This window comes from Callionymus lyra, chromosome 9 (assembly GCF_982586985.1).
Source record: "Callionymus lyra chromosome 9, fCalLyr1.hap1.1, whole genome shotgun sequence".
Lineage (NCBI taxonomy): Eukaryota > Metazoa > Chordata > Actinopteri > Syngnathiformes > Callionymidae > Callionymus > Callionymus lyra.
The window spans coordinates 12,793,665-12,821,551 of record NC_141826.1 but is presented as its reverse complement, the minus strand read 5'-3'; the positions used below and the strand labels follow the sequence as shown (position 1 = coordinate 12,821,551).

Genomic DNA, 27,887 nt, shown 5'->3' with positions numbered 1-27,887 from the left:
CGAGCCCGACGGTGACATCAACAAGCTGTGCTCCACCCTCACACTCGCCCTCCTCGACTGGCTGGTCTTGTTGTTGCTCACGCCCGTACCTGTTCACTCGGCTGCGGGACACCTGTCGGGGAATCAACCACTTTCTCAAACTCCTCTGAGCCGCTCGGATATAAAGCCAACAGGTAGGATGAAACCCATTTTTAATTTAATTTTTTTTAACTAACCTCTAACAGGTGGAATTCCGATCGATCATTCATCCATTTGGAAGTGTGTAAATCTTGAGATAACAACTAATGGTTGTCCTTGTTTGTCTTTTCATTTTATGGGTGTTTCCCCGATAAAGATTGTCATAGTCGTCTATCCAGTTCCAGGGCTTTGAACGCCCTCGATTAATCATTGACCTCGTGCCGTCCGAGGACTTAAACCCTGAACAAATATGCTTTTTTTTTTGTTGTGTGTGTGTTTTTTTTCAAAGTGTGCTTATGTTGAAAGTTTTTTCTGAGGAGATAGCGAAAGCAATTTCAAGCCGCAGGAGATTTGCATTCTGAATTTCGGCTCTAACTCTTGAATTTTGCATAAGCGAGTGTCTTATTTCAAAAGAAAGAACTCTCAGTCTTTTAAAAGGGGTTTCTTAAAATATATCTCAGAGTTAAAGTATCTTAGCCGCCACATTAATGTCTTGTCCTGGTACCGGCGATCGCTTTGTGTGCGTTTTTTTTTACCTCATCATGGAATGTTCTGGAAAGTGGCCGAACAGGACGACCCACATACCTGAGAGATGAGGCCGACACAACATGTATTACCATTAAACTTTGATTTTTTTCTCTTCTCAGGTGGAGCGTTTGATTCGGAAGGAGACCTACTGAACTACCAATGGCAAGCGGTGAGCACCAGTGACTGATCCGATGTGAATGTGGAACGACGTGTTCCCCCGAACTTTAAAGATGGAGTGTGTTCGTAGGTGTGTCGCCAGACGCACGAATGCGATTCCTAAGCCTCGCTTTGTTCTGATTTCAATCCACGATGAAAGCCGAGGTGTAGTTTGAACTCTCAGTACATTGGAAAGAAAAACGTCTGAGTCACAAGACTTATTGGATATTTATTGAACAACCCAAGGTTTAGCTTCATCTGGCATCGCTAAATATCTGACTAGAGTTTGTGTACGGCACATTTTTTATTTCTTGAAAACTACATTGATAACAATGGGAATTTGTTTGACTTCTTTTGAAGTGTGGTTTAAAATAGTTTGACTAATGCTGAAGTTTGATGGATTACAGTTGAAAATGGTTTAATTACAGTTGAAAATTGTTTGTTTAAGGTGGAATATCTTTTGATTATGGTTGAAAATGGTTTGATTATAGTTGAAAATTGTTTGATTAAAGTTGAAAATAGTTTGATTATAGTTGAACATTGTTTGATTTTAGTTGAAAATGGTTTTATTATTGTTGCAAATTGTTTTATTATAGTTGAAAATGGTTTGTTTAAGGTTGAAAATTGTTTTTATTATAGTTGAAAATGGTTTGTTTAAGGTTGAAAATGGTTTGTTTAAGGTTGAAAATTGTTTTTATTATAGTTGAAAATGGTTTGTTTAAGGTTGAAAATGGTTTGTTTAAGGTTGAAAATTGTTTTATTATAGTTGAAAATGGTTTGTTTAAGGTTGAAAATTGTTTGATTATAGTTGAAAATGGTTTGTTTGCAGATGAAAATTGTTTGATTAAAGTTGAAAATTGTTATATTATAGTTGCAAATTGTTTTATTATAGTTGAAAATGGTTTGTTTAAGGTTGAAAATTGTTTGATTATAGTTGAAAATGGTTTGTTTGCAGATGAAAATTGTTTGATTAAAGTTGAAAATTGTTTTATTATAGTTGAAAATGGTTTGTTTAAGGTTGAAAATTGTTTGATTAAAGTTGAAAATTGTTTGATTATAGTTGCAAATTGTTTTATTATAGTTGAAAATCATTTGTTTGCAGATGAAAATTGTTTGATTAAAGTTGAAAATTGTTTTATTATAGTTGAAAATGGTTTGTTTAAGGTTGAAAATTGTTTGATTATAGTTGAAAATCATTTGTTTGCAGTTGAAAATTGTTTGTTTAAGGTTGAAAATTGTTTTATTATAGTTGCAAATTGTTTGATTATAGTTGAAAATTGTTTGATTATAGCTGAAAATTGTTTTATTATAGCTGAAAATTGTTTTATTATGGTTGAAAATGGTTTGATTACAGTTTAAAATGGTTTGATTACAGTTAAAATGTGTTGGATTACATTTGACATTTGATGGATTGCTTTAGAAAATTGTATGAAAACAGTCAAAATGAGTTTGATTGCAGTTGAAAATGTATTACAGTTGAACTTTTTTTTTCTATAATTATATGTGCAAATTGTTTACCAAACTGAAATCGTGCATGATTTGAAGTGTACAATTGTATAGGAAAAGATTAAGATACTAAATTATTGATTCATTTATTAACTTTTTGATGTCACAGAATTTAAAGACCAAAATGTTATATCATAACTACCCATGAGTTATGTTAAATGCTGAGCGTATACTTTGACATTAACGATAAAGACATAACGGAGACTCATATTTAATTAAATAGCAGCTAAAAACACTAGTCTAGTCTAGGAATCGTCTACAAGCCTACAATGTGTTAACAAAAATTTAATTTCCTTTTTTCATCCATTAGTGATATTAATAAAACCCACGTTATTAAAGCAACACTAAGTAATATTTTGCAATTATGATTCATATTCATATTTTATGTGATGTTACTTTTATTTTAAACGGTCGTGACTCAACACTGTAAAATTCTCTAGCTTCGCTCAAGGCAGAGACGGTGGTTGCATCATTTCCATACTGTCTAAACAAGAATCTTTCAACGATACACATGTGGACAGTAGGGCTGGAGACACTTCCGTATTCACGACAATGCATTTACACGCATTAATCGGACTGACCCGCTCAAGTAGAAGAACTCACATTTCTCCGATCCTTAAAACTCTTCACTGGCTTCCAGTTTCTTTCAGGATCAACTTTAAAATTCTGGTTCTTACTTTCAGAGCTATTCGTGGTCAGACTCCTCCTTACATCACTGATCTGATCCAGCCTTACACCCCAGCTCGGGCTCTGAGGTCTGTGGATCAGAATCTACTTATGGTTCCTCGCACACGGTTCAGGACCAGAGGAGAGAAATCTTTTCAGGCTGTTGCTCCTAAGCTTTGGAACGATCTTCCTCTTTCTTTGCGCTTGATGGATCTACTGACTCCTTTAAGAAACATCTTAAGACGTTTCTATTTGTTCAGGCTTTTCCTTGATTTTCTGCAACTCCTGTGTTGTTCTCAGTATTATCTTGATCTTTAAAGTATGTACTTTTTTGAATATTGTTTTGATTGTTCAAGCGCTTTGTGACCCTGGTCTCAAAAAGCGCTATATAAATAAATATTACTTACTTACTTACTTACAGTGGTGGGAGCCAGTTAGCTGCTTTGGTACAGATTTATTACGCAGAACAAAACCTGAGCACCAGATACATCTGTGATAATATTGCATTTATGGAAAAATGGCCCCTCTGGTCTTGACGTTGACACTTTGTGATCCGAATGAAAAATACAACGTTTGGTATCGTCAAGGAGATGATGAACAAACGTTTGTTTTTCTTTCCAGAGGGAGACAAAAAGAACGTGTTACGCGCCACTAAGGTGCGCACCAAGCTGAAGGGAGACAGCAGCTGGCTCCAGCAACGCCGCGACTCTGAGGAGAACATCAAGACCGAGGAGGAGAAACCATGGTACCAAGATCACCCTGAAACCGACCAATGTGTCACGTGACTCGTGTCGTAATATCTTGTTTTGTTTTCTCTCAGGCTCGCAGAAGTGAGGGCCAGGCGATTGAACGGAGCGCCGACCAGTCCTGTGTCGCCACCGCCCACCATCGCCCCTAAACCCAAGTTGAACTCTGAGCCTGAAAAGTAAACCTGTTGCACTTTAGTGTCAAAAACAAATGTTTAATGTATATATTTTTGCTTTTTTTTTTAAAATCATAGACCAGCAACATCAGGGTATATGATCCGGTAAGTTATTGTGCATTTAATATAATAGTTCTTAATAATCATAAATGAATCCCTTTTTATTTGACGTGTTCTAAATGGCTCACAGGTCAACACACCATTAGTGTGTTGCAGTGTGTTGTGTCGACAGCCCCGTCATTAGCAGAGTCATGAAGCCAAAAAATATATAAATAAAAAAAGGTTTCCTGTCATTGCAAACACAACAAATGAGGGGAAAAGTAGGAAATAATAGATAATCCCAGTTTCTACTGTGACTAAAACTGAGAAAATAGTCAGAACCCAGAATATAAGTTTGCTAACTAGCTAAACCGAATGAGTAAGTGTTTTCTTTTATACCCGTTTTCCTTTTTTTTGCACATTGTTTACACAAAACAGTGAAAATCTAACAATTGAGCAAAAACCCAAAACAAAAGACTAACTGACTTCGTAACTGCTTTCGAAAACAAAATATGTCTGAACATCAGCTTTAAAAGCTGTTAGTCGACTGTATCCTCTAGTCCTCAGTCATGGCCGGGATCTGGTAGTATTTCATTCTCGCTTTAGCTGCGAAGGAACTTAATGAATGATGCCATCTAGCGGCAAATAGTATAATTGCAACACAAAAATGAATACTGCATTAATATTTGCATGTTAATTGTAAATAAAATAAAAAATCGAATTATATTATTTTACACACACTTAAAAAAATATATATAAACCATAACTTTGGTAACACATAAAATATGATTTGATTTGCTTTTTTTGGGGAAAATTGAAAGAAAGATACACTGTTCTCAAATATCAATACAGTATCGTGGAAAATAATATCGGGGTTTATCACCATATCGATATTTTCTAACACGCCCACTCAGAACATATTATTATTTACATTAAAAGTAATAGACATATATGAGGCATGTTTGAAAATGACCTGTTGACAACTGAGTTGAACTTTAAAACATTGTTTTTAGTCAAAAATGGTCTCAATAATAATCAGATGTGCTCTTAGATTTATTTAATAACAGTATATGTGAAAACAAATGGACAAAATACGAGATTTTTGGTTAGTTTGCTCCATTGTTTACGTAAAAAACTTCAAAATAACGAGTTAAAATCCATCAACCTTTATCCAATAATTGTTACGTTTTTTCTTACGCACATAAATACACAAAATCAAATACGTTTCTTTGCAATTGATTTGAAAATCTCTTATTTTTTCCGATCCAGCGGCGTCTTCACAAAGACAGACAAACCTGAAACAACTTCAACAACCAACGGCGTCAGGTGAGAGTCGGAGCACGAGACCCTTAATTGACCTTCGATCTGACTTTTTTGTGTCGTTTCAATTCTAGCACCACAGCCACGCACTTCACCAAGAAACCTTCAGAGACCTACAAGCGAATGTAAGCAGCCAACCCTGACCCCCCTGCAGTTAAGTGTGACCTCCTCTTGACTGGTGTGTGCATGTGTGTGCTGGTCCTCCTCAGAGCCCCCCACACCGTGAGACCCTCCCCAGAGGCCACTGCAGAGGCCAAGCTGAGCAACGAGGAGACGGATAAACGGTGAGATTTCCACCCCCCAACGCACACCATCAGAATTGAACCTGCGTAACCCAGGGAAGCGATTGCATTAACATCATAATGGCTTCTTTTTTTTCTTCTTCATCTGCAGAACGGAAGCAGCCAGCAGCGTTCTGAAGAAATCCTCCGCCAGGCAACGCTCCTACGTGCTGTCTGCCGCTAAGAAATACGAGTATGCACGACTTGAGTCAGTTAATTACTACATAGAGCAGACTCACTCTGTGTGAAACTGTTCTGAGGTGCAGCGAGAAATAAATTGACACTCACAGATAGAATTGCTGTTTAAAAGTATATATTTACGTGAATGAAATACGGGAAGTTTTGGAGATATTGGGTAACTTTTAAGAACTATAATTTGAATCCGGGGAGTATTCCTAGTAACTAGTGGCTTTCAAGAGATTACAAAATGTACTCTTAATATATTACTAATTAATCAATAATTTATTTTATTTTTAAGTTCATTATTTTGTAAGTTTTAATACACAAAGGAAAAAGTTATTTATTTTTTTATGGCCTTTAATGCAGCAAAAATGATTCTTAAAATTTCCATTTTATTGGTTATTACTGTCTGAAATTTACTTTGTTCTGAAAATAATATGGTATTTTCTCTGAAGTAACATTAGCCTGTGAGTCTTTACACATAAAGTCATTTGTTTTGGTCAAATTTACTCAAAAAAGAAACCTGTAAACTAGTGAAAATTAGCTAAACATAAACTCTATATTATTTATTATAACTATTTTTCTCTGGGTCCTTGATAAAGGGGCGACATTAATGGTCTGCTGTGCAAATATGTTCAGGGGCTCCTGCTTTAAAATATATGGTCAGACATTAAAATTAGATTAATGTGAATAGAATTTTTTTTTAATGACTGTAATTCAATCGCAGAATTTAAGAAAATAAAAATATGTGCTTGAAAAACATTTTAGTTAATAGATGTTATTCCCCATATGATGATTTGAAAGGGTAATAAATTAATTTAATATATATAACTAATACTTTCTTTAATAGATAAAATTGCTGCAAGTGCATTTAAAAAAAGGGTTTAGTTTAAATTACTTCTGGCACAACAAAATATAGACCTTTTAAAATGCAATATAAATAAAGAATGTTAAGTAAAAATATGAATCAAGTTAGCTGTATTAGGTTGTTATGATTCTATGTGTTTTTGTTTCAAAATAAAAGCAGGGAAACTAAACCTAACTGAATATTGTGCACTAGTAATATTTTAGTAATCCCTCAAATTAATAATGTATGTTTCCTGGCTACAACAAGGTTTTATTCATAATTCTCTGACTGTGTTCAGGTCTCAAGAGCCACAACCTGTCACTTCTCCAAACAACACTGCATTTGTGGCCAAAAGGTAAAATGATTAACAGATGTTTTCAGTCAAAATTACTTTCCGCTAATATCAAAACAAACAATGTTTCGTAGAGTTGAGATCGGAGATGAAGGCGAGACGACTCCGCCTGCTGTCAAAACCCCGTCTCCTCCTCCTGCTGTTACCCCAGTACCACAGGCCAGACCCCTGAAAATGCAAGTTGGATGATTTATGCTGTTTTGAAATATGGCAGGAAATTGATTTTTTATTTTTTAATACCTCCTTTCTTCCGTATGTGTGCGTCAACAGGCCTGACTTAACGGAGACGAATGTCCCCGTCAGTTCTCCCGTCAAGGTGGTGGAGACGACCCCGGTGAAAGTGGCCGAGGTTCCAGCACCGGAGAAAGACCCGTTTGTGGCGACTCCTCTCCCGGTTCTCCTGGACTCCAACGTTTCAGGGACCTTCAGGGCTCAGTTCGCAGCAGCTTCTACCACACCTGAGGCTTCTCCTGCCGCGTCCCCGGGTCCAGTTTCTCCCCCCCCAGCTCCCACTGTGACCGTGAATGAGAAAATAGCCAGATTTGAGCAACTAGTTGATCTAAGTCCGGAGCCAGAACCAGAGCCAGAACCAGTGCGAGTGCCAGTGCGAGTGCCAGTGCCAGTGACAGTGACAGAACCAAAGCTAGAACCAGTACGAGAGCCAGAGCCACAGCCAGAACCAGAGCCAGAACCAGTGCCAGTGCTGGTGCCAGTGCCAGAGCCAGTGACAAAGCCAGAGCCAGAACCAGAACCAAAGCTAGAACCAGAACCAGAACCAGAGCCAGAACCAGAGCCAGAGCCAGAACCAGAACCAGAGCCAGAACCAGAGCCAGAACCAGAGCCAGAACCAGAGCCAACACCGAAACTACAACCACGTCCGGAACCGACGCCTAAACCACAGTAAGTCCATGAAAGTAGCCCATCTCCACTGACCTTCACAAGACATCTCCGTCGTACTCTCCTGCTTTCTCCGAGCACTTCGTCTTTATTTTTAACGTTCTGAAAAACCTCTGCAGCCACGGGCTATTCAATCATTTAAGCCAAAAAAACACAACCTGAAATAAACTCCTCCACTATCTTCTCCCACACACGCATGAGAGTGCTCCACTTGGCAGCGCCGACTTAACCTTGAAACCTGTTTGACCGTCTCACATGTGGGCCGCTGGAGCTCGTGTAGCGACATGTCGTCGGAGCTCTTACTTCTCACGTCCCGACACTAGAAGATCATTTATAATGTTTGCTTCATAACTTCCTTAAACCTATTTGTTCCCAGCTCTTCTTTCAATTGGTTACTTTCTTTTTACATTCTTTATCACATCAAAACATTTTTTTTTTTTTACCAAACTTGCACTCCGGATTCCTCCCACAGTCCAAAAACACACAGAGGTTGATTGGGAACTTGAAGAGTGTGTGTCAATGGTTGGATTTCGTTTTGGGTCCTGGCTGAGTCTGGCCTCCTTTTCAGGATGTCCACAGCCTCTCGCCCAAAGTAGCTGGGACAGACACCAGCCCCCCCCGACCCCCCAACAACCTCAATAAGGGAATAATCGAGAGAAAATGAATGAATGAATGAATGATTGAATGAAAGAATGCTGCAACACCCCACATAAACTGACTCATCTGTCAATAAAAATGGATAATAAACAAGTTTTAAGTCTAATGCTAGAGTAGAAACCATAGCAACCACAATGTTGTCATGTTATAAAAAAGTTTTTGAATACCATAGCATGATGTAAACTGGTGACAGTCCAAAAGAAAACAAAGATCCAGGGTTGGTCAAGAAAGCTATACTTCATATTTTAAAATCCCTTTTTTACTCTCTGATCACGAACGATCGGTTAAATGCTCCAAAAACATAACAAAATAAACCCACCGGTGCAATGTTTAATACGGAAAAAAATATCAATCATTTTAATCAACCCTTTCAAATGATTGGATGCTAATATTTTCCCCTCTCTGATATCTCGTTCTCTGAATGAGTTGAGGAAACAGAACACCTACCCATCCTATAATCAACTGGTTAGTTATCACCCAAGTTACTCTTTCTTAATGAGAAACGATGATAGGAAACACGTAATTGAAGACGTTGGAGGTTCAAAACATTATAAAAAAAAAAATCTATTTTTATTATTGATCATTCTCATCCTGCGGCAACAAAAGTAAGCAAACAAGAACGAATGAATCCAGTGGTTCTCTTGTATTTCTCTGTGTTGGATACTGAAAAATACATTTCTCTTTGTTTGCACCCCATCTCCTCACACGATCGCGATCGAGGGTCGACCTGGAATCTCATGTGTTTGTTTTCCATCTTTTTTTTTTCCCCACAGCTCCACCGTTGAACCGCTCGCCGACTTGTCCGACTCTCTGGTTTCTTTCAGCACCAGTTCAACGAGGTACATAGAAAAAGAAAGGGATGAAAGCAGCTGAGGTCATGTGGCTGGATAATGAGTATTTTCTTTTTTTTCCAGCCGTTTGAGGGCTGAGCCTGAAGGATACAGGTAAACAAAAAAACAAAACACAAAACAAAACACATATTAAACATAGTAAAAATCATGATTCCAACCACCACAGAAGCCACTTCTTAGTAATAACAATACATCACTGCACTTTCTAAAGTGGTACTTGGAGCTGTAATTGCGGATGTTCTTGGTCCAAAAGAGAGAATGTGATGTATATTTTCTTCCGGCAGTTTTGACAAGGATCCAACTCCTGCACTGACCAACGCCGATCCTTTTACAGACGACCTCCTGGCTCTGGATAATGGGTTCGTTGAAATATTTTTAAACTTCTTAATGGTCTAATACAGTGGGTTTTTTTTACTCCCTGGTGGGCGACGCAGGTATTGCAAGTGGACCTTCCAATTAATTTAACGCTCTTGTTGTCTCTGGGTCAAGGTGAACGACCTCCACCACTGCATATGTATTTGTGGAAGCCGAGGAGGTCGTTCACCTTGACACAGAGACAACACAGGGGATACCATATACATATTTGTTAAAAAATGTATTGAGAGTAAAAAGATAAATTAACAAGAAAACATGAAACAGCCAAAACTTAATATATAGCTTTATATTGCTCATATACAAAATCACATTTTAAATAAAATTAAAACATAAACAGGATTCATTTCTAGATTCATTTAGAACAGTAACCATTTTTCAAAGGTTTTTGATCAATTTAAAAAGCTAAATCTTGAGGAAACCGGTTTCATCTGCAGGATTTGCATGAACTCTATTTATTTTATGAGTCAAACCGCTTTTGTTGTGAGACAGATGCGCTGTATAACATTTACATGCCAATTAAAGTCGTCATTGAGTGTTTTGGTGGCGACCTTCCGCCGACCTTGATGGGTTTTAAAAATATGTTTATTTTTCATAAAAGTTTAGTTTGAAAATAGTCATCGACACTGATGGTTTCGTACGCGTGTAGAACTCTTTACACTGATAGACTATAATAAGTGATGTCATTTTTTTCCTCAAGTTTCGAGAATGCGAAGGTTGTTAATAGTTTTCCTTTAGTTTCTTAATAATTTGGTTTATTCTGCATAATTAAAATGTGTTTAATAATCCTGTTTTATTATTCATCATGTACTGGAAAAAGAGCCTCACCTAGAATATTTTTTCACAAGCCCGCGGTGCATTTATCCTTTATTTAAATCATGTTTAATCTTCGATTTAAAAAAAACAAAAAAAAAACTGCTCTGAGATCTAAAAATGGGCCTGAGTTGTAAAAAACTAGAAATAACCACAATTCAGAAAATCCGCCACGTGGAGGCGCTGCTGTGCTTCCAACGTTTCCTCCATGTGACTCATCCCATCAATCTAAAATCCTTATCAGAGTCCTTTCTTTCTTTTTTTTTTTTTTCTTTTTTTTCTTCATCTTCTCCACAGTCCAGTTGACCCTGTTCCCCCGAGTCCGGGCCGCTGGAGTCAGGATTTGCTTGGCAGCCTTGATAGGTACAACTGAAACACACAGAAAAATTCCCTTCTCCGTTTGAAATCTATTAGAGGTCAAACCTTCATCCCTACCAACCTCACTTTCCTTGTGGTGTCATAGTGAACCCGCACCCGTGAAGACCAACGGAAGCCTGGATCTGCTGGCCGATGATCTCATCCCGGTCCACACGGAGACCAGAAGGTGAGACTTCTGGCTGGTCTTTATCTCACCTGGAAGTTCTGAGCAACTCAACGTGTCGCTGTTTTTTTTTTTTTCCAATTTCCTCACTTTCCCCTCACTTCCTGCCCCGAAAAAAACAAATTCATTCCTGATTCCTGAAGCAAACACTTTGATTCCGAGCGTCAAGTCTTATATGCGCGACTGGAAGTGGAAGAGAATGTTCTGTACTGATTAGTATTGCTGCTTTGTTTTGTCTCCGGCAGCCTCAGCACGCCGCGGCAGACAGACGAGACAGCCAAGGAAACACAAAGGTAGCCTGAGATGACAGGCTGCTCTTAAACAATTATCTATCTATGCAAAGCAGCGCCTGCTCAGGAAATGCGTTCAAATGTGCCTTGTATCCCCCCCCCCCCTCACACACACACACTTTTTTTATTTACAAAAATCGTGTGTTTGTGTCTGACAGCTCCACAAAGACAGTCACCGTCACCACAGAAACTCTGATCATCACCGACAAAAGGTACGAGCAGGATCACAGATGCGCTTCCGATCTGAGGCTCGTCGAAGAGCTTTAGACGACGCTCACCTTAACTTGACCTCCGCTCTCTGTCCACGCTTCATGTCAACTCGGGCATTTTGACCTCGCAGTGAAGACGACAGCACGGAACCCTGGCGCTCACAAGTGACGACCAAAGTCACTCAATCGAGGTATTTATTTTCTTATTGATCTGAGTTAAAACTAGAGTCATATCAGTGGCTGAGAGTTCAAGACACGTCAAACGTAAAAGTCATTTTATGTTGCACATGTTGAGTGGTCAAATTTGAGTCAAAATGACCTATAAAAATGCTGGTGTTTGAGATGAGCTAAAAAAACAGAGATCGCTGATGTCAGCAACTATACATAAACTTCCCAAAATCACAGATGGTTTCGCTAGATTTAGCATCCAAGAATTCAAATGTAAAATCCCAATTATATGTATATATATACTCTTATATGGCATCTAATGTGTTAAGTGTCTTTTAAGTGGAATCTGCTCTCGTAACCTCTCGTTCGCCTAGATTTTAGACGGGGGAGAACTTTATAAAGGGATAACTTTAAAACATGGTCATGATGAGGGACTTACTGCATCTTGGGGAGGAAGACTTATATATTTGAAACATGTGAGTGAGTCAGGAGAGTTGGGTTTTCACATTAGTTGCCATCAAAGGAGTTCAGGGGCCTCATGTACTAAGGGGCCGGACGCGCAAAAAACGTGCGGACATGCTTTTCCACGTCAAAGTTCATATGTATCAATAAGGAAAAGGGCGTTCAAAAGGTCGGACTTCCCGACACGTTTGTAGTTGGCGTACGTCCTTATTTCCTGCTCGGATGCATGTCAGCCTCACTGGTCACGTCGAGATGTTCACATCAGAGTTACATTAACGATCAATATTGACATTTGAGTATGTGATCCATGTCAGAAATGTTTAAATGGACGAATACAAACCAGTTTAAATTCATGTTTTCATTTCTTTTTTCTGATGGCGGAGAGAAAAATCACGGACTCTGGTTCATTTGAATATGATTTAAATATGTAAATTAGGGAAAGAACAAACAAGGCGATTAATTCTACGTTGATTGAGGGAAACGTACTTTTATTTGTGTGTATGCGCAGATTCTTTTTTGCACGTGCCAGATTTTCTGGATTTGAGTGTTCGACTGTTTTTAGTAGAAGATCCACAAACTTCTTTGCACACGAGGCCCAAAGTTACAGATGGTAAACATTGACATAAGTTTGACCCTTAGACCTTGACTTTTTTGGTCCCTTGTGTAATTGAGTTTGACACAACCATCCCTGCCCAACATTCATCTTAAGCACCATCCAACGTAGATATCAAGCTGAATATATTGCTTTATTATATTTGTTACTCAAGTCTGTAATTAAAAACACGGAAAAAAAAACGTGATTTGTGTTTCTGACAAACGGCACAGTAGCAGTTCTACCCAAATCCACTTCTGCAGAAGACATTTCACACAAACCAGAGTACGACACAAGTCTATATCATAAACTCTCCCAAATCTCAACAGTTGCTTCCTCATTGGCTGCTGGAGTGTGCAGATGTCACGAATGGTTGTAAAAACAAAGTGAACAAACATCAGATATTTTCCATTTGTTTTTAATTCTAATGTTGGTGAAAAAATCTGAAAAATCACGCAAAACAAAGACAGTTTTATGAATAAAAACAATTCAGATCAACCATTCTCTACCAAAGGAGCAGAGACACATCATCAGCAATTTTTCTAGGAGCTTCGGAGTGAGGCGTCCACCTTGTCAAATGTCCCACACGTCCTTCACATCTCCTCGTCTCCCCTCCTCTGAGGGTTATCCTTCACTTTATCCCTTCATCCTCCTCCATAACTACACCCCCTACCAGGAGACTTCAAGTGACCCAGGAAAGGTGTGAGTGGGTGCACTTTTTTTTTCCTTCCACATTTTAACCCGGGGGCGTCAAACTCAATTACACAAGGGCCAAAAAATATTCTAAGCAGACTAAGCTCAAGGGCAAAATATTCATTCACCAAAGATGTGTAAGGTTGTGATAATATTTTTGTACCTTGGACTGTTGTAATGATCTCAGTGTCGTCCTCCATCAAATTTAGTTCCACCCTTTTTTTTACACTTTTACTCTTATATTAAGTCTCTGTTCAGTCATCGACATCCACCCCCTCTGTTCCTTATCTTATCTCAAACACCGATATCAACATGAACGTGAATTTATCTTGATGTTGGAACAACAAAACCTTCATCATGTCCGACCTTTTCTGGCTCACGAGAAGAAGACCGAGGTCTTTACATCCTGAAGCAATCTTTCCCTTTATTTATCGCAGTTTTGCAATGTTGAAAACTCGAACCTCAATCCGAGTTGATTATCTCAAGAAAAACAAGATTCCTTTCCCTTTTTTTTTCATATTCTTGTTATGATTGAGTTCCCACGTCCGTCTTTGTTCCTCTCCTCCATTCAAACTGCATTAATTCTTTCCATTATGAGCGAATGTGATCAGAATTCCTCCGACACATGCTGACACAATTGAGAGTGAAATCAGTGTGAAATTGTTTTTTCAGCTCGGCTGATCTGTTTGATCCATATCCGATCGAAACCACATCCCAGAACAGGTAATCATATTGGTTGTGAGCTGTGACTCTCTCTCCGCGAGGCAGCCCGCATCACATCTTGCGATGCATAATGCAGCACTTTCTGATTATCAGCCACATTTCTCTCCCGCAGCCCCTCTGACCTGCTGCAGCCCCTCGCCGATGTTTCCATCAACAGGTAGAGCGCCGGGCGTCTGCCACCTCTTTTCTTTATCTTTACACAATGATCATGATGACGATGACAATGTGTGCCATGTCTTCCAGCCCCGCACCTCTCGAGGAGGAGAAAAGCTCTGATTCAGAGATCAAGTGAGACATTTTTTTTTTTTTAACCTGCCATCATGAGTGTGTCATTTTGTGGGTTTTTTACATCAATGTTCTGACATATTATATATATATATATATATTGACACATATGAAATAGAGTACATATACATAGTATATATATATATATATATATATATATATAATGAATATACTTTACGTTTTATTTTATTCTTGTATTATTTGAAAGGAAAGAAACACACTTTAGAAATACATTACATTAAATAGAAATAATAGCAAATGAAGACTAAAATAAAGTCTTCTACATTCATTTTTCGACCTCTTTGTTTTTATTTATACAGTGACCCCTTGTTTATTGTGTGCGTAACATAGTGAATCCCCTCTGCATTGAAAAAATTCCGGGAATAAATGACTATTACATTTTTGAGTTGTTTTTATAAATACATTTATCTGAATTGCAAACTCAACATTGCATTTGAGGTGCCCTCCCATTCGATAAACCTCTTAGTAACGGTGACCTGAACAGCTACTGTAATGCTTTGCCGCCCAGTCAGCCAATCACAGCTGTCGAGCACACAAAAGTATAGAAAGTGCTTAGCTATGATATATTTGAACATGCAGTTTATTTATATCTACCTCTCTCTATTTCCTCTAGTAGGACTATAATATTTGTTTAATTCAATTGTCTAATACTAAGACATTGTCGAATTTCACTGTATAAATAAAGCTTTTTTTGTGTGTGTATAGGTCAACAATGACAGTAAAACTTATTAGGGACAAACGTATAACAATTCGGACTAATACGCCTTAATAATTTATCTTACAATTCTCCAAATTATTCTTATTTATTTGCAATACAATGCAATTGTCTATTCCCTTTATTTTTCTCAACATTTATTTTTTTACGAATTGTACGAAGACATTGTCGAATTTCACTGTATTAATAAAGCTTTTTCAATGTGTAGGATGAGCAGTAACGCGCTGGAATCGCTCGCAGACGACGTCATCCCGATCAACACTGATGCCACCAGGTACTGACCAGGAAAACCTTTTTAGGGTCAAGAAAAAAAAAAAGCATAACACAAGTCAGTGCTTTTGCTAAGTTTGTTTTCTTCATTTAGAATCAGCAGCAGACGATCATGGTCTCGCTCGTGGGACACCAGTGAGACTCAGCAGGATCCACCTGCCTCTGTGGAGGAGAGAAGCTCCAGTCCTGACAACCAGTGAGAAACTTTTGCTTATCTGCTGCATATATTCACGAGGGGATTGTATTGGCAAGAATCTGGCGATACAATACGATGTATTGTGATACTGTAGGAACAAGGATATATTTCTAGTATTGTCAATTACTTGAATCTGGCGTTGCACAATTTACAGACTTGCATTCATCTGTTTTAAAATATGTCCAAAACATCAGCTTTAAAAGCTGCTGGATTAGACTGTATCCTCTTGTCCTCAGTCATTTCCAGGATCTTGCAGAATTGCATTGTTCGTACAGAGCAGAAGTTTAATTGCAACACAAAAATGAGCTAACACTGCGAATAAATGCCTGTCAAATGTATATAAAAATAAAAATAATTTTATTTTACCATGAAGGAAAATGTGATTTCAAAGCCAAAAGCTAAACTAAACATCAATACAGTGCTGTTGATGAAGTTGTAAAAATATTTTCTTCAACCTTGATAACATTATAAACATTATTATATATTTATATACATTCACTCTATGCTGTGTTTTTAATCTGTTGCCAAGCAACGAAATGTCATTGCCAGTTTCACTGCAGTGTTCTTCTGTGCGATGACAATAAAAGAAAGTCTAAAGTCTCTAATCACATCAATGTTTAGATTTATATTCTTGTATGTTTTATGCAACTAGAGTTGGTTTAGCTCAACTCAAATTCAAGTTCATATATATACATTTTCTATGTCGTGTAAATTTATTTGTGAACTATTCCGGAACACCGGTTGTCCTTTCCTTAAAAATAAATAAAAACCACCTGGATCCAAGAACATTTTGAAGGATTCTTCATTTTCTGTTTTTTGTCAACAGAAACTGTCTAATAAAGCTTTTTTTGTGCGTGTAGGATGAGCAGTAACGCGCTGGAGTCGCTCGCGGACGACGTCATCCCAATCAACACTGACGCCACCAGGTACCGACGGGACAAGATGAAAGCTCTTAGGTGAAGAAAAAGAAAACTCACTCATGCTGAGTTTGTTTTCGTCTTAGAATCAGCAGCGGGCGGTCATGGTCTCGCTCGTGGGACACCGGCGAGAATCAGCAGGACGACACACAGGAGAGGTAATGACACTCTGGATCCACTTCTTTGTCATTGAAAGAGAATAAAAACGTCAATGATTTTCAATGAGCAGCAAAGCGATGGAGTCGCTGGCGGACGACATCATCCCGATCGACACCGATGCCACCAGGTACGAAAACAAGACGATTTAAAAAGGTTTCGTTCAATAATAACAAGCGGTACAAATCAGCGACTGATCTACTTTGCCAAATTTGTTTTTCTCTTTTAGAATCAGCACTCGGTCATGGACTCGCTCGTGGGAAACCACCCCGACTCAGCAGGAGAGGTGATGACACTTTACACGACCTTCTTTATTATGGCACAATTGAAGTGTAATTACACAACACTGTTTATACTGTTAAAACAATCCTTTGTATTCTGTTTTTTATTTGTTTAATAGTGAATTCATTTGAAGATTATTGTTAAGTATTTTATTTTTCCCTCTGGGCTCCAATTTAGACATGCTTCAAGTGCATGGCCTAGGGGCCAAATCCGGTCCGCCGACTCATTTAATGTGGCCCGCCGGATGGTTGGCTCAAAAATAAAAGTAGATAAATGTTCATGTTGATGATGTGGTGACCAAAAAAAAAATGTCAGTGTTTATCACAAGCTATCTTACAGAACATGTATATGTCAACAATGACAGTAAAACTTAATTATTAAAGGGACAAACGTATATCAAATTCGGACTAATACGCCTTAATAATTTATCTTAGAATTCTCCAAATTATTCTTATTTATTTGCAACACAATGCAATTGTCTAATTGTCGAATTTCACTGTATTAATAAAGTTTTTTTGCGTGTGTTTGGCAGAAATACTTCAGACCTACTGACAGATGACGTCTTCTCAAAAGACAGTGGTACTCACAGGTATTGAAATCATTTGTATGTACAAAAAAAAAGGAGAAAACTCTTGTTTCCTCCCATATTCCAAAATACATAGAGAGGTTGCTGTGTCAGAGTGTGTATGAATGGTCGAGTACAGGGTGTTCCCCCACTTCTTGGAGAGTTGAATGAATGGATGAATGAAAAAAAACCCAAAAACGATCCACGCTAAGTTTCTCTTCTTTCTTTTGCTTCGGGTTTTTTCAGACTCAGCAGCCCGTCATGGACCAGCGTGAGGGAAACCAGCGACACACAAGAGAGGTGATGACACTCTCTCTCTCTCTCTCTCTCTCTCTCTCTCTCCATGCAATTGTCCTCCAATATATGTTTCATCCATCCATCGATGGCCATCAAAGCACTAAAAGCCTTTCAATGTACGACCCTCTCACAGCCGCGAGTGTCCAGAAGCAGAAGATCAGCAGACCGTGATCATGTTTGAGAGAAAGTAAGTCTTTATTTTTTATTCAGGGCTGCGTATCTGCACACCAGTCACAAGAGCACTCTGGGTATTGAGCCAGAAGACATCGTGCATTGGTGCTGATACAATTGGGTCAGATACATATTTGTAACATATTCCCTTCTCGGGACATTGTAAAAAAGATCCAAATGCTTGTTTTGTTTTCTATACATTTCTTGGTGTTGCTTTGCTGATGATTTTTGATTTTTCTCAAAGGGTTAAAGACGTTGACTCTCCGTGGGACAGATGGACGTCCCCGACGGTGTATAATGTACCTGACGATGATGAAGAGGAGGAGGACCTGAAGTACACATTTACTTTTTTTTTTCCATTGACCTGAACCAGCTTATGAAAAAATAATATATCATGTTATATAAAAGTTATACAATTAAGATGTTACAATGCAAGGTTGAAAAAAATCAACTTTTATCTGAAATATTAATATTAATTATTATAAAAATATGAATTTAAGATTTGTATTGATGTGTGTAAATGGAAAAATACAACAAGACGTCATCGGCGTATTGTAGCACAGTGTGGGTTCTAGGTTCACTTTGTTCTATGTTCTCCCTTTGCCTGCATGGGTTTACTCCGCGCACTCTGGTTTCCTCCCACAGTTCAAAAACACTGATTTAGATGCACTACATGGTTTCGAGTAAAACCACTCTAGACTTCATTTTAGTCACATTCACCAGAAAAGTTTATAAAGATTATTTATTTAAACACAATTTAAGACAAAAAATAAAACCTGAATTTCTAAAAACAATCTGTCAATGGGCTGATTCCATTAAGACATTTTAATTGGATTATGTTTACCCTTTTTTGCAAAAATTAGCTATAGACAAATTATCCAGGCTTTAATTTAGTCTTAATATCTTGAAATAAGACCATTTTCTTGATGTTTCAGATAAGTATAATTTAGGGCTGGGCAATTAAGTATCCCAAAGGGGCCACATTCTCATGTTAGGGGCCGTCAAGCTAAAATAAAGAAGAGATGAGGAAAAAAGGGGTCTTATATAAAGTGAAGCGTGAAGACAACAACAATATTGAATATGGATTTTTTTATTATTATACAGTATTAATAAGCTTAAACTGTAATTTGACTGTATATTATTATTATTCTTTTTTTTTTTTAGAATCCCTTATTAGTCCTGCGAGGGGTATATTATTTTGTTTAAGATACATTTATTCAAAATATAAATAATAAAATAACTGTAGAAATAGACATGTCATTTTTTTATTATTAAGATATTAATAAAGAAAAAGAGTAATAATTAATAGTAATAACTAACAATTTCGACTTTTTAAATGTTTTATCAGAAATATCAACTCGCAATCTGTTAAATCGTTTGACTCCGACCCCATGAGGGCCACATAAATATTATAAAAGGGCCACAAGTCTCATCATCAAGTCAAATAATTCAATTTTTACTTAAACTAAAACATAAACACTTAGATATTGGTTTTAGCAATCTAAGCGTTCATGCCTTATATTAAGATTTTCTCTAATTTGACCCTTAAAGGGGTATAATTTTCAAGGTTTTATAGTGAAAAAATTCTGCCAATGTGGTTATAAACTTTTACTTAAAACTTCCAATAACCAGAATAATGTGTTAATACAGGAAACTGAACAAATATGCTTTTTATCTATCGATATCTTATAATAAGACATTTTTCTGGACTTGTCAGGTTAAAGTGACTGAATTAAATCTAAGAGTAGAAAAATAATAAATTAAAATATGACTGACTGATGATTGTAATCATAATTTGTGTGTTTAGTAGAACTGGATACTCGCAGACGGAGACCATCACCACCATCACCACCATCAGGTTCGTAAAATAAATATGAGTCAATATGATAAAAAAAAGGTAACATGACTCTAGGGTGCTCAGTATTTTTAGAAACTTTTCACTCCTGTTCAATAAACCCATCCAGTCTGGAGCTTCAAGTCAGAAAGATCAGCGTCATACACTTCTTCAAAGTGCAGGATTCTTGTTCTCCGGATTGTGGCGAGCTTATTGACTTCTGCAGCCTCCAGTAAAAGTCTAATACAGCTTTCTTTACTGTCCAGGGAGACTCACAGTGAAGCAGAGCTGGCTATGGATCGGTAAGTTCATGATCTTGTGAATGTCAGACACAGCATAATCCAGGAATACTTTCTCCAGAGCGTTATTTTCTGCTATTTGCTCCGCTGCTCTTTCTGACTTCTGAAGGAGCCGCGAGAGTTTTTTTTTGTAGTTATCACACAATGTTCTGTTGGAATGTATGCAGATGTATTTGTCTGGTTTCTCAAGGTTACAGTCTGTGTTTCAGCATCATGTCAAGCTGTGTTTCAGCTTTGTTTGTTCGTGAAGTGGAGAATGTCACTCAAAACAACAACAACTTTTCGATAAATAGTTGATAAGAATTGTTTTTAATATTTCTTTATTTGAAGAGGTACAAGTTACACTTCTCGTTTATTCTTTATACATATTTAAAATTTGATTTACATTACGTTTTATTTTACATCAACTACATTTCTCTGCTTCTGCTATTTTTTTTTTTTTGCCTAATTTATTTTTTATTTGAATGTTTTTTTATTGCAAATCTTTTATTATTTTAAAATCGTATTTCGCCTGTGTTACATTCTTACCTCAAATATTTAACTGCCATTCTCTCCTTTTTAAATCAGAAACAATAACATTTACAATATATATATATATTTTTTTTAATTAATTTATATATATGTATGTAAGTATGTATGTATATATATTATTGATAATATTATTATTGTTTTATTATTATTATTTATTTATTTTTACAAATGGAGCCCTTACCTCTTTATAACAATATAATATTAATAATTAAATGAAAGATAATCAAACACACATACATTTAATTTAAATTCAATTTTCAATTTTAAACCATTTGCAGATCATTACATTTCCTTAGGGGCCACATTTTAACCAATGGCTATTATGAGGGGCCATCAAGCAAAGATTAAAGAGTGAAAAGCATATAATCAAGTAACAAAATTAAATTAAGTTAATTAAAGTTAAATATGCTAAATATATCTTTATATAAACATTTTTATGATCACCTAAATCTTTTTAAGGGGCAAATTACTCATTAAAAAATGAGGACAAAAGACCTGAAACAAAAACCCTATAGTGTTAAATGCAGAATGGAAATTAATAATAGAAATAAATACCAGATAGAATTTTGCCCAAGTCTGTTGTAGACACTGATTTGTAGAAATAACTTGAAGTTAAAGCTCCAACATTTCTTTAATTCAGTCAAAAGTAAACAAGCAGTAAATTGAAAAAAACTATTAGTAATAAAACAAGTATAAATAAAAACTCAAAGCAAAGTTTCTCAGATCAAATATTTAGAAATTCATCAAACTCGCATTTGTAACTCTGTTGCTTGATTAGTTTTTTTAAAAAATATTCAAACAGTATCTCGCTTTGTCATCCATGAGTAAAAATGCTGATGTGGTTATGAAGGGGGCAAAGAAATTGACTATATTTGTTGTTCTTATGAGAGCGATGAATAATGGAGACGGCTCTAAATAAAACATCCGCCCCATCTTAAATATTAAAAGCCCATTTGCCAGCTCTTCTTCTGCGGTTTATCATCGCAGGGAAGGTAAAAGAGCCCGAGTGTGTAACCTCGGCCCGGTCCAGCGCCGGTGGCTTCGGAGCTTCCCGACTCAATTACCAAGTGAAACGACAACATCTTCTCTCCCTTTGTCATTTAATTTGCCCCCAGAATCCTCCCCCCCCTTCTTTCCAGATGTCAGATTAATGATGTGCATTAGAAATGTCCTTTTGTCAGATCACAGGACGTTAAACGCTGTGTCATTAACAAGTGATGGCGGGGAAATGATTATCTCCAGGGCCGACAGAGAAAGATGAGAATATAACGCTCTCGGGGTTTTTTTTTCTTCCCACAGCTACGAAGCCCGGACGACGGTGATGGAAGAAGAAGAGCGTCCGGTCCACACGCCGGATCCGGAGAGCAAGAAGTCAGTCGCCGCAGATGAAAACAATCTGAATTAAAATGATGTATCAACCTCTTTTTTTTTTCTTGTTCAGGGGGTTCGTGTACGTGAAGGAGTACGTCAACGCGACGGACCTGTCTTTGCACAACCCCAGAGATCTCTACGACAGGTAGGAGCGAAATCACTGTCTTTGAAACATAAACTAAATCCATTTGAAATGTGAAACATGTGGAGCAGCTGAAGATGATGAATCTAGAAAGTTAGTGATGGTTGACGAGGCTTCACGATACAGTATCAACCCTGTGATACTGTATCATGTAGCGGTGTGTTTATTTTGAAAGACCTCTAGATGGCACTCTCTGCATTATACTATTTCTCTCTGACCTACCAACTCAATGAAACCTGGCATCATTTTCAAATGAGAGTGCCATCTAGTGGCCTTTTTTAATTTTTTAAATAAGACACTATATCAGCATCAAGGAGCTGCTACTGTATCATGAGGCATCAACACCAGTTAATGTATGTGGACTTATTATTTTGTTATCTGCTAAGCATAGATGACCCTAAATATCATTATATTGTGCAATTATATTTTTTCAGGCTTTTCCTTGATTTTCTGGAACTCCTGTTGTGTTATCAGTTTTATCTTGATCTTTAAAGTTTATACTTTATTGAATATTGTTTTGATTGTTTAAGCGCTTTGTGACCCTGGTCTGGAAAAGCGCTATACAAAAACAATGACTTACTTACTTACTTAATATAAATAAAGGTTATATGTTATGAGTTCTTATATATTATGTATTTTATTTATATATTTGTGGAACTACGTGGTTATTTGCTAAAAAATAACAAAAAATGGGAAGGAAATACATTTCGCAATTCAATTTAGCTTTATTTGAAAAGTTACTTTAAATCAACAGCAGGTGGCGCAAAGTGCAAAATAAAGAACAAAAAAGCTTATATATAATATAAATAAACAAGTCAAGTGTAATAGAACGGCTGCAGAGTCTCATGCTGAGTTTTTAAGGAATAAAAATGTTTTTTTAAAACAAGTTTTAACCGTGAGATAACACGTGGGTTAACTTTTGTTTTTATTTGGATTTATTTGGATTTATTTATCACACATGTACAAATAATTGCATATTTTATACTCAAATGTATTCATTCATTCAAATATATTTGATACAAAAACCCATAGAGTGTATTAACTTTGAGATGATTTTCTCGCTCCACAGTGGCTCAGATCAAGGGGTTCGATACGAAAACCTCTCCTACAGAATGCCCTCCACGACCTCCAGGTAAACACACGACCCCTCTTTTCCTTCCACACGCTTCCACCGACTCCTCACTTGTAAAATGGAAATGGAAACTCTTCTCATCTCGGATGACGGGTTGAGTGCGGGAAAAAAAAAAAAACAGCCTTGTCAACAGTCAATGTGTGGAATTCGTTGTAACGCACACATTGAAGCGGGTGGTTCCAAACTGTCTTTTCCTTTCAAATGAGAACATGTTAACCAGTCTGAAAGATCGCAGATGAATCTCGACACACTTCAAATGATCGCTTGTCAAGCTGTGTGGAAGCACGAGAGCCGGGGATGTCAAACTCAATTATGTCTTTTAGCAGGCTAGCTCGCGCCGAGAACAGAAAATGGGAATTGTTCTTAAAGCAAGTTTTGTCTGATTGTGATATACTCTTTTTGTTACTTATCATAAAAACTGACATTTTTTATATTTGCATGATATCATCACTATCTTACGTTTAGATACTGAGGCGATTTTTGACCCACGATGTGACTGAAAACATAGAAATACCCCTAAAAAGGGAAATATATTACATATTTATTCCAAATCTTCGTGCCATTTACAAATTAATAAATACTTAAAAATCACATTTAAGTTAACGGAAACTAAAGATCAACTAATGTGTTGATTTAAGTGTGTCTTAAATAGATCCCAGGCCTTTATTGTATCTTCAGTATGTGTCTGTTTGTACAAAACTCTCCTTTCATTGAAATATTTACATTAGAAAAATGATTTTAAGCCCCGCCCACTGAAAACAGTTTTTTCTGTAGATTAAATCTTGTTTGCTATAACCACACCCACTCTGCTGTGGGCGAAGCATGCGGTTTGTCAATCCCAGAAGTCTCCACCTTCAAGGGACTCGTTGTATAACCAATGACATTGACGCGCCTGACATTACTCAACGCTCTTATGTAAAAAGTAAACCATTTTTTTTAACACTTTTTATGTAAACGTAAAATCCATTTCACTTATTTCTCAAGAAAATACAAGTTAAATCATGTCTGTATTAGACGGTATGCGTTCACCATGACAGCGGATGAGATGGCTTCACAAAACGGTCAGCGTTACTTATTATTTATCCAGCGTTCTCTAGTAAAAACCTGAAGTGGGTCAACAATTCAGATCGAAAGTTGTGAGTGGGTTATAGATTACGGGATTAGCGCCCCCACAAACAAAACAGGACAGATTAAGTACTGACACTGACAACAGATAATCTGTGTTGTAATAAAATGTCAATACAAGTGTCTTGTTTATTTAATACAAACATATTTTTAACATGAACATTAATATTGTTTAATCTCGAGTCCACATTAAGTGAGTTGAGGAAAATAATTTCAGGGGTTAAAATTAACGTGAATATTAACAGTTTACACCAACGACTATCTTGAACCTGCTGTTGTTACATTTTTGCTCGTCTCTCAACAACTGTAGGATCGTGTTAGGTTTACATTAATGAAACTAAAACGTCACCCCTTATCCTGAGTTCACCTGATCTATCTATGTGGTCGAGTAACACAAATGAGAAATAATCAACAATAAAAGCAGATAAAGAGGTACATTTTTCATCCATCATCTCCCACCTTTCACTCTTTAACATGATCCATTAATGTTGAACATTAAATCGACTTAAATCAGAGCCTCTTGTCCTCTTGCTAGAGGCTCTGATGAGAACCAAACGCGTTTGAAGACAGAATCTTCCAGCTCAGGAGGAGGCCGAGCAGCGACATGACAGGATTAATGCAGCATCTTAAACAAGCGAGGTTCTTTCCCTTCCCTTCCCCCCCAAACACTGACGCTCTCCTGTGCCAGCAGCTCTCTTTCATCCACCTGCACGTACTGTGGACAGCTGGTGGGCAACGATGCCAAGATCACCATCGAGCACCTCAACATCAACTGCCATCCGTCCTGCTTCAAGGTAACTTTCTCGCCCGTCGGGTGTCAGGAGTCACAGTCGAGTGTGTATTTTTCAGCGACAACGTTCCTAAAACTCCAGGCCCGACGACCATGTTATGTGGCTCAATTTTGATGGCTAAAAATTAAAGTAGATATAAGTTCATGTTGATATTTAACCTGAGAATGAATGCATTTTATTTAAAACAAAATATGTCACAATTTGTACAAATAAGGAAAGAAAGAACGTAAAAAGAACCTTAAAAATGAACCAAAAGAATCTAATTTAACACAGGAGTGGGAAGAAATAAAACACCAAGTTTTCTTTGTTGTTAGCAGCAAAAATATTGCTATACATTTATCCATATACATAAATGATATATAAACACTATTAATATAAAAAATTAAAACATGCCATATAAAAAATTAAATTATAAAATTATACCACATACATATCACTAACATACATAACCCCCACAGGTGTCAAACTGGTCCAGAAAAGGGCCGAGACGGTGCAGGTTTTGGATCCAACCATTCAGGCACATATAGTTGAACCAATCAGGCGTCTGGATACAGTAATCAATTGATTGTCAGTCAGGTGTTGCTTGTTTAAGCCGACACCTGATTGGTTAACTCATGTGCGCTTGAGTGGTTGGAACAAAAACCTGCACCGTCTCGGCCCCTTTCTGGACCAGTTTGACACCCCTGCAAGGAACACTTGATTTTTAAAAAAGTTTTTGACAAGTTAAAAAAGATAGCGCCAAGTTAAAAGAGATAATGAGAAGTAGAAAAGACCTTGAGACATTAAAAGAAAAAACCTTGAGAAATTAGAAAAGACCTTGAGACGTTAAAAAAAAAAAGATGTTGAGACGTTGGAAAAAATACCTTGAAACGTTGGAGAAGACCTTGAGACATTGGAAAAAGATCTTGAGATGCTAAAAAAAGATTTTGAGACGTTAGTAAAGACAACAAGAAGTTATAAGATCTAGAAGTTAAGAAAGATCTTGAGGACTTAAAAAAGATCTTAAAGAGTAAGAAAAGATCACAAAACATTATAAAAGATTCAGTTTGGCCCTGTATTGATGGCAATCACTGTTTAGTCTCTTCCATCATAGGTGTTCAATCACACAAGGGCCCAAAATCTTTCACTGGGTGAGGTTGGGGGTCAAACAAATAATTTTACCAAACAGCCTCTACTTTTGGAAGTCTCTTATCTTAACTGGCATCTTTTTCGGTCAAAATATCAATATGAACAAAACTCTACTTTGATTTCAACTATCTGTTAGTGCTGTGTGAATCTGGCGATACAATATGTATCATGGTTAATGTGTGACGATAACATATATTGCAAAAAAAACACACACACTTATTTCTGGCTTTTACAACAAGAAATAAGCAAATACTTTCTCTAATCAAATGTGAAAGTGTTTACGGGAAAGTTGTTCTCAAATTATTAATATAAGTGCATTAACAGTCTCAAACAACCTGGAGCAAATTGCAATATCCAGTATCTGTAAGTGTTTAATTTTTGAACATAAACTTTACTAAACTTTGTTTTAAAGCCAAAATGGGTCCAAACATCAGCTTTAAAAGCTGCTGGAGCCTGGTGTATGCTTTTTCAGTCATTTAGCTGATTTTGTTGTTACTTTGGCACGGAGGAAATGACAAATGTGGCCAACTAGTGGTCGGAGGTTTAATTGCACCACGAAAAATGAATAAACGTGAATTTTTGAGTGTTAATTGTAAAATAAAACATTGAATGATTGTGTTCTATACACACACTATTGAAATATAAACCACATAATAACTTGAATTAGAATTAAATTTTGTTTCAAAGGTAAAAAATAAATAAATAGCGATACAGTGCTATTAAATATTGATACAGTATCGGGGAATAAAAATATTGCGATATATCGTTATATTAATATTTTCTTACACCACTACTATCCGGCGGGCCACATTAAAACGACTTTGTGGGCAAAATTCAGCCCCTGGCCCGAGTGAGTTTTTGGGAGATGTTGATCATGTCTTCCATCTCTAGTGTGGCGTGTGTGGGAAGCCGATGGGAGATCTGATGTTCAGCATGTACCTGCACGGAGGGAAGGTCCACTGCGAGGACTGCTACTCTGCCGCGCTGGACTGAAGGAGGCGTCGTGCTCCTCACACGTTCTCTTCCATCGTCAATGTTTGTGTGTTTTCGGGTTAACTCATCGCACTGCAACGTTCATTTTAACATGTTACAATACAACAACTTTTCCTTATTTTTTTTCCGACGATTCCGAAGGAGGGATGACTAAAGAATGGGATCAACAGCTTTTAATACTTTGGCTATAAAAATGACATTTACAAAAACTGTTCTTCAGGAAAAAAGTATGACTTTTGACAAAATACATGTATACAAAGTGTGTATAAAGTGTGATACAAATAAAAAAACAGTTTGCAGTATAACAACTTCAAATATTGCACAAATTGGTAAACATGTAACAGAGTACAACATTTTAAATAAAACGCATCAATACATCTTTGGAGTTCAGATCACGACAGAGATTGTCTACAATGAGTCGTCG

At 37.0% G+C, this 27,887-nt stretch overlaps 1 protein-coding gene across 1 annotated transcript; it reads left to right on the top strand.

The window, feature by feature from the left end:
• The first annotated feature begins 15 nt into the window (after window positions 1-15).
• znf185 (zinc finger protein 185 with LIM domain) lies at window positions 16-27,865 on the top strand. Its single transcript, XM_087799787.1, has 40 exons — window positions 16-173; window positions 825-874; window positions 3,655-3,778; window positions 3,854-3,958; window positions 4,034-4,060; window positions 5,264-5,320; window positions 5,389-5,439; window positions 5,524-5,598; window positions 5,708-5,788; window positions 6,921-6,977; window positions 7,049-7,150; window positions 7,245-7,874; window positions 9,302-9,367; window positions 9,443-9,472; window positions 9,664-9,738; window positions 10,862-10,927; window positions 11,028-11,108; window positions 11,351-11,398; window positions 11,554-11,607; window positions 11,736-11,795; window positions 14,192-14,242; window positions 14,355-14,399; window positions 14,486-14,530; window positions 15,472-15,537; window positions 15,628-15,729; window positions 16,590-16,655; window positions 16,733-16,804; window positions 16,876-16,932; window positions 17,032-17,088; window positions 17,617-17,673; window positions 17,896-17,949; window positions 18,080-18,133; window positions 18,362-18,451; window positions 19,925-19,975; window positions 20,218-20,253; window positions 22,081-22,152; window positions 22,223-22,297; window positions 23,364-23,426; window positions 25,240-25,345; window positions 27,362-27,865. The coding sequence occupies exons 2-40, from the start codon at window positions 865-867 to the stop codon at window positions 27,461-27,463; spliced, it is 3,120 nt and encodes a 1,039-aa protein (XP_087655913.1). The 5' UTR covers window positions 16-173; window positions 825-864; the 3' UTR covers window positions 27,464-27,865.
• The last annotated feature ends 22 nt before the right edge of the window (window positions 27,866-27,887 follow it).